Source organism: Mustelus asterias, unplaced genomic scaffold (genome assembly GCF_964213995.1).
Source record: "Mustelus asterias unplaced genomic scaffold, sMusAst1.hap1.1 HAP1_SCAFFOLD_178, whole genome shotgun sequence".
NCBI classification, from domain to species: domain Eukaryota; kingdom Metazoa; phylum Chordata; class Chondrichthyes; order Carcharhiniformes; family Triakidae; genus Mustelus; species Mustelus asterias.
The window spans coordinates 299890-307735 of NW_027590179.1; the positions used below are offsets into that span (position 1 = coordinate 299890).

The 7846-nt window shown below is 50.8% G+C and overlaps 1 protein-coding gene across 1 annotated transcript in view; it reads left to right on the forward strand.

Annotated features, from left to right (window-relative positions):
• The window catches only part of LOC144485255 (uncharacterized), a 182814-nt gene extending 175519 nt beyond the window's left edge, over positions 1-7295 (forward strand). The window contains 1 exon segment of the mRNA XM_078203471.1: positions 6711-7295. Coding sequence (XP_078059597.1) covers positions 6711-7295 — 585 coding nt within the window.
• Positions 7296-7846: the final 551 nt, after the last annotated feature.

Genomic DNA, 7846 nt, shown 5'->3' on the forward strand with positions numbered 1-7846 from the left:
CAGGTGCGAGAGAGCGGGAGAAATGGCTGTGGCTGGTAGTCTACCAGTGATGGTGCCAGGAGGGATCGGCCGCAGGCGGGCAGCGGAATTCCATCCCACCCCGCCCCCCCCCCCCCGCCCCGACCAGAGGATGATACGTCACACCCCCACTCCACACCCCCTGGGGATGATACGTCACATCCCCTCCACCCCCACCACCCAGAGGATGAGACGTCGCACCCCCTCCCCTCCCACCCCCCCAGAGGATGAGACGCCACATCCACTCCCCCCACCACCCAGATGATGAGACGTCACACCCCCTCCCCTCCCACCTCCCCCCCGAGGGGATGAGACGTCACACCCCCTCCCACCCACCACCCAGAGGATGAGACATCGCACCCCCTCCTACCCCCCCCCCCCCCCCACAAGAGGATGAGACGTCACACCTCCTCCCCCCCCCAACCACCCAGGGGATGAGACGTCACCCCCCCCCCCCACTCCCACCCCGCCCCCCCCCCCCCCCCGCCCAAGAGGGCGACGTGGGCCTCTCCTAATCCCACTCCCTCTCCTCATCCCACCCTCCCCACCAGGGTTCCAAATGGGCCCGCCCCCCCTCCTCCGGCAGACGCCAGCGGACCTGTGTGAAGCCCGTTCACTACAGCCGTGGCTCGAAGTTAGTGTCCAGGAACGTGCTGCAGGCTGTCAAAGGACTGAAGGTGAGCGGGAAGGATGGTGGAGGGAGACCACGATCGAGGTAGGTTAGGGGTGTGCTCTGCCGGGGGGCCTGCCTCACAGAGGGGTCCGATGGGGGAGGGGGCGGGGCTGCCTCCCAGGGATCCGTACCCGGGGGGGGGGGGGGGCGTCTGCCGGGGTGGTTTGAGGGCGTGTCCGCGAAGTGTGGGCCTCTGTATTGCTTGTTTCTTCTGTTTCTCAACTTTTATTTTTGGCCACCTCATCTTTCTGCTTTTTAAAATCTTTCTCAATTTTTCTCTCAGTCTTTCTGTCTCTCCCTTCCTCTGTATCTTTCTCAGGCTCTGTGTGTTCCTATTTAATCGAGATGTTCAAAATCAGGGAGAGTTTCTGATTGATTATAGAAGGAAAAACAGGGAGAAAAGCAGAAAAACCCGGCAGGTCCGGCTGCATCGGTTCAGAGAGTTAACATTTTGAGTCCATATAATCCTTCAGGGCAAGAAAAACATGGGTTATCCATCTTAGATCAGGGAATGTGATGGGGAGATTTAATAGAGGTGTTTAAAATGACAAATGATTTATGATAGTGTCAATGGAGGGAAATTATCTCCCAGCAGGAGGAGGGTCTGTCGATGGAGAGAATCGATTTCCTCGGTGCAGGAGGGTCTGTAAGCAGAGGACACAGAGATTTAATATAATTGATAACAGAATTGGAAGGGGTGATAAGGAGAATTTTTTGCACAATAACTTGATATGATCTGGAATGCACAAACTGACAAGTGCTCGAAGCAGGTTTAATAGTAGCTTTCAAAGGGAATTGGATAAATACTTGCAGAAGGTAAATTGGCAGAGTTATGGTGAATGGGATTAATTGGACAGTTCACTCACCTTTGTGACATTCTGAATGTTTATCCCCTAAGGTTTTAATATTTGATCTTTTCAGTCACAATATGTCTCAAACAGATTAAAACATTGGGTTTGATGAGCTATCAGACCTGTTTCCTGTGTGTCTGTGTAACTTAAGAACTGCAGATAACAATGAGAAGGAACTGATTATTTTTAGTTCCTCTAACAGATACACCTCAGATATCAGAAATCCCTGGAGTTCGCCATGTCCTCATTATTCTCGCCTCGACTATAACAGCTCTCAGTCAGGCCGAGTCAGTCACATGTATCTGTCGTGATGTTTCCACTTCTATTTTATCACTCACCTCCCAGTGACACACTGACATAGACACCTTAAAATATCATTGCTCCTTTACAGCTTGTCTTCCTATCATAATCAAATGTTTGTTGGGCCTCTTGTCTCCCTTAATGTCAGATTACCTGCAGTTAAAATGTCCTCAGAGACATTGGAACCGACCTTTGTGATTATTATTAGACTAGATTCCAATCAATCCCAGGAGTTGCAGTTGTAAAATACAGCAGAATTGGAATAACAGACAGGTTATTGTCTGATAATGACAGGGGCAGAGAAACACAGACCGGAATCTAAATACATTATATCAATAGACCATGACTCACTCACACTATCAAATGAAACCTAAACTTTGGTTATGGTGCACTCGATACTGACTGTATTACCATTACATTGGATCTAATGCTGTGTTCACTAACATACTGCAATGTGACTTATTATTTGAACAAACATTGTATTTGTTACACTCAGAGTAAGTCAGTGCTTTGCTGTGTTGTCTCTGTGCTCCATCCCCACTCTGATTGGATTGGAGCCTGTGTGTGTCATTGTTACACTCAGACTCTGTAACTGTTATTATTGGACAAGCAGCAAGTCACCGTCACAATGCCCGGCTGATTGACGGCTGCGCGGACCAATGGGAAGAGGGGGTAGTGCTGGAGGACCGATCGGGAGCGGTCGGTCCTCCAAGCAATAGGAGCGAATGAGGGGCGGGGCCAGCTTTGACTGGAGCATGCGCAGTGTGAGTAATGGCGATGGAGGCGGCTTTTGTTTTGGGCTCGGAAATCTGTTCGAGGTGATTGGCGGTACGGAGAGAGCAATGGATCATCCAGGTGGGTGGAAACGCTGCGTAAGCATGTTGTGTAAGCCGCAAACCGCGGAAGAGTGCTTCCCGGACCCAGTTTGTACCGAGCAGGACTGCAGCTCCTCATGTTCGTCCCGGGTTAACGTTCGCCATCTTTATTGGGGGCAATATGCAGCAGTGCGCACGTGCGGCCGCCATGTTTGTAGAGGGCAATGTTGTCAATCAGTGGGAGGAGCTTGTTCCCCAGTGTTCAGAATGGAGACAACTTGTCCATCAAACTGCATCAACCCTCTGAGTCCCAATGTCTTATTGATGAGACAGAGCAGTGACAGAGAAGGAAAAAGAAAGGGAAAGTAAAACAGTAAATGCTGCAAAATCTCAGCAGATCTGACAGCATCTGTGGAGAGAGAATAGAACCAATGTTTCGAGACTGGATGACCCAGAGTCAGAGCTTGTACACGTGTAAACAGAGCATGTAAACTTTGACACCTCCACGTACCCTTGTACACTTCTATCAATCTACTTTGCTCCAAGGATAACAACCCCAAGTTATCCAGGCTAACATTGTAACTATAATTCCTCATCCCTGAAACCATTTTGATAAATCTCCTCTGCACCCTGTCAAGGAGCCTCGCATCCTCCATAATGTGTGTGGTGATCACTGGTTTGCACAGACCCAGGTATTCTGTGTTCCTGTCTGTGATCTCATCACATACTTACAATTGCACAGTGACACCAGCCCCGCTCCCCGGGGATTTCCTCAAATGGGAGATTTTTCTCTGATGCCAATGCTTCTGATATCTTTCCAGCTGCAGGCTCCAGCAGGAGATTTTAATATTAAAATCAGTTAAATTGTTTCAGAGGTGAGTGTTTGTGACCATTCACGGGCGTGAGTTCTCGTCATAAACCAGCTGCTCACCTCCATGCTGTGGTACCGGCTGGTCCCTTTGACCCCTCCCCCTGGCTTTGTCGCCAATATCCAGAGAACCCTCGTGCGGTTCTTCTGGGACAATCGACTGCACTGGGTCCCTGCTGCGGTTCTGCATCTCCTGCTTGAGGAGGGCGGACAAGGTCTGTTGTGCCTCCGCACTCAGATAGCGACCTTCCTCCTCCAGGCCCTGCAGAGGTACCTTTACGTTGAGCCCCCTCCACGATGGTGTGCCATGGCAATGTATTTCTTCCGCAAGTGGCACGGCCTGAGTTATGACGTGCAGCTCCTGCATATCGAACTGGGGCATGCTTCGACCGCCCTGCAGGAGATGCCCGTCTTTTACCAGGACCTCCTCACCGTCTGGAACACGGTCGCCTCGCGACGCAGCTCCCCCCCGTCAGGAGTAGCGGCTCTCGTGCGAGAGCCGCTGCTCAGGAATCCGCTCCTCCAGCCGTATAACTTCAGGTGGCTGGCGGAGAGGAGCGCTGTGGATGCCGGGGTGACCAGAATCGGGGACGTGCTCGATGGCGGAGGGGCGGGCTGGCTGAGGGCGCGGAGACAAGCGTCCGGCGCGCGGCCAAAGCCATCCTAGACCTTAGGACGGTCGTGCTCGGCCCCGAAACTGCACGCAAACTCGAGACGGCGCAGGCGTGCGGTGGGATCTCGCCCGAGCATTCCCCTGTTCGGGCGGAATTCCACATTGGCCCAAAACCTCAACCCCCCTCCCTGGGTGAGGTGCCCCACAGCCTGAGCCGCCTCGCGGAAATGCCCTCCGTGCCTTTTTCTACCGCGCGGAGGCGTTTCCTGTGCGGGCTGCTGCTGCACACCCTCCACTACTGCCTCCTTGCCTGTCGCCCGGATACACCTTGGCGGGCCTTGTTGCCGTCGGGCGGTGGAGATCCCCAGTGGAGGTCCCACTACGGAGGGATCTCCCCCAATTATGTCGGGGACCTGGGGTGGAGGGTGATGCATGCAGCAGTGCCGCACAATCGTAGGATTCACCTGTTCACGGGCTCCGAAGACTGCCCTTTCTGCGGCCTTGTGGAGTCCATGGACCATGTCTATGTTGTGTGTCTTAGGCTGCACTCCCTTTTTGTTTTCCTAAAGAACCTTTTATTGATGTTTTGTTTGCACTTCAGTCCCACGCTCCTGATCTACGGACACCCGGTGCGGAGAGGGGAGGGTCGGGATGGCGACCTCCTCGTGAACCTGCTCCTGGGCCTGGCGAAATGCACCATTTACTGGTCCAGGCAGCGGGCGATCGAGGGGGCCGTCCATCCTGACTGTCTGCCCCTCTGCTGCGGCTACGTTCGCGGCCGGGTGTCCCTGGAGAGGGAGCATGCGGTGTCCATGGGCGTGGTTGACGCCTTCCGCGCCCGCTGGGCACCGCAGGGGTTGGGGTGCGTTATCGACCCTAATAATCACATTTTAATTTGATGTTTTTAAGTTTCCTTTGTACTTTGATTTCTGTTCGGGCTGTTCCCCCTCCTTTTGGGGAGCTGCCCCTTTTACTTTGTCCTGACTTAATCTGAGTTTGTTTATTTGTTTTGACCTAAAAGAGGCCAACATCTGTGAGTAAAACACTTTCTTTTCTCTCCCTTTCCATTTCTTTTCTCATTTTGGGGGGAAATTGGGGACTTGCAGCAACTGAAGGGAAAGAAAGTGAATCCAGGGAGGCTGCAGACTCTGGAAAGGTTGGCCCAGGTCTCCCTCTCTCTCTCTCTTAAAGACATTGATATAGAAACAGAGATGATAGGAGCAGGAGGAGGCCATTTGGCCCTTCGAGCCTGCTCCGCCATTCATTATGATCATGGCTGATCATCCAACTGAGTAGCCTAATCCTGCTTTTTCCCATAACCTGTGATCCCATTCACCCCAAGTGCTTTATCCAGCCGCCTCTTGAATACATTCAATGTTTTGTGCACCAACTACTTCCTGTGGTAATGAATTCCACAGGGTGACTACTCTTTGGGTGAAGAAATGTCTCCTCACCTCCGTCCTAAATGGTCTGCCCTGAATCCTCAGACTGTGACCCCCGGTTCTGGACTCCATCGGGAACATCCTCCCTGCATCTATCCTGTCTCGACCTGTTAGAATTTTATCAGTCTCTTTGAGACTCCCCCCTCATTCATCTGAACTCCAACGAAAACAATCCTAACCTCGTCAATCTCTCCTCCTACATCAGTCCCGCGATTCCCTGAATCAGCCTGGTAAACATCCTTTGCTCCCTCAGCTTGACACATTTATTTGTCTGGCTAAAAGGATGGTCTCTTTCCTCATGTTCACATTAAAGGGCAGCTTTCCCCAGGAGATGGCTGACATTTAAGCGGACAGTATGTTAATATAGGACAGAGATATGTCGAGTGTTATTACAGATTAGGCATATTATTTATGTTTCTGTAATAAAATACATTTATTATTTCTTGCATTGTAATATAATCCTGTAGTGATGTTATACATTTCCAATCATAAAGTCATTACAGCACAGAAGGAATCCATTCGGTAACTCGAGTCCATGCTGACTCTCTGTATAACATTCCAGTCCCATTCCCACTCTATATCCCATTCTCCTGAAAGTTTATTTCGTTCAAGTGCCCATCCACTTTCATTTGTAAATAGAATCCATAGATATGGATGGAGATTTACAACTTTTTGGGACTGAAATAGGAAAGAATGTTCCATAGAAAATAGAATTGTCTGCTCTGAATTTATATCCTATACTGACACTGATGACTTTTGTAAACTCATTTTACAGGATATCGAAAGAGGAATCACAGGCCGAAATCTCAAATGTCACGTCTAGACGTGACAGAGTCATATTCCTTGGGACCTCAATATCATCGGACTTTGAATCCAGAAGGAGAAATGATTGTCCAGTCTGTCGATTTGAAAAGATTTGAAATGTCAGTGTGAGTTAAAAAGCATCGACACACTGCCACACTTGAGTGAGTGTGTTCCAATGCACTGACTAAAGAGCTTTAACCAGTTACACAATCTGAATAAATATCACACCATTCACAGCGGGGAGAGACTGTACCCGTGTTCTGTGTGTGGACGAAGTTTCAACTAATTGTCCACTCGAGAGTGGTAAGGACACCTGCACCATGGAGAAACCATGGAAATGTGCGGACTGTGGCAAGAGATACAGAGCCCCATCTCAGCTGGAAATTCATCGGCGCAGCCACACTGGGCAGAGGCCATTCATCTGCTCTCAGTGTGGGAAGGGATTCACTGAGTCATCCAGCCTGCAGAGACACCAGCGAGTTCACACTGGGGAGAGGCCATTCACGTGTTCTCAGTGTGGGGAGGGATTCACTCGATCTTCCGACCTGCCGGTCCATGAGCGCATTCACACTGGGGAGAGGCCGTTCACCTGCTCTCAGTGTGGGAAGAGATTCACTCAGTCTTCCAACCTGCGGACACACCAGCGAGTTCACACCGGGGAGAGACCGTTCACCTGCTCTCAGTGTGGGAAGAGATTCACTCAGTCTTCCAACCTGCGGGCACACCAGCGAGTTCACACTGGGGAGAGGCCGTTCACCTGCTCTCAGTGTGGGAAGGGATTCTGTGATTCATCCAACCTGCAGATACACCAGCGAGTTCACACTGGGGAGAGGCCGTTCACCTGCTCTCAGTGTGAGAAGAGATTCAGTCTTTCATCCCACCTGCTGAGACACCAACAAGTTCACGGGTGATTCCAGGGGTTGGATTCTGCTGTTATTGTTTCTGCTCTCAATTACATCCAGGACTGCATTTTGTTCATTCTCACAGTTGGTCAATGGGGAGGGTCGGAGGGTTTCTTTCTGCTGGACTGGCTGGTCTCATGACTTTGCCTCCAGTGGGCTGATGCTCTTTGAGTCTGTTGCGAATACATGGTTTCAAATTTCTCAAGGATCACAGAGTGACAGGGTGTTAGGAAGTTAGGAGTCACTATTTCTGTTTGAAACCCCCCCAAACGCCCATCCAATTTCCTTTGTAATTGTTCATTGTCTCCACTTCCTCCACCCTCGTTGGCAGCGAGTTCCAGGTCATTACCATTCGCTGCATCAAAATATTCTTCCTCCCATCCCTCCCTGCATCTCTGACCCAAAACCATAAATCTGTGTCCCCCTCGTCCTTGTCCCTTCAGCTAACGGGAACAGCTTTTCTTTGTCCACCTTTTCTAAACCTGCCAGAATCTTGTCCACCTCTATCAAATCTCCCTTCAACATGTTTTGCTCCAAGAGGAACGACCCCAGCCTGATAT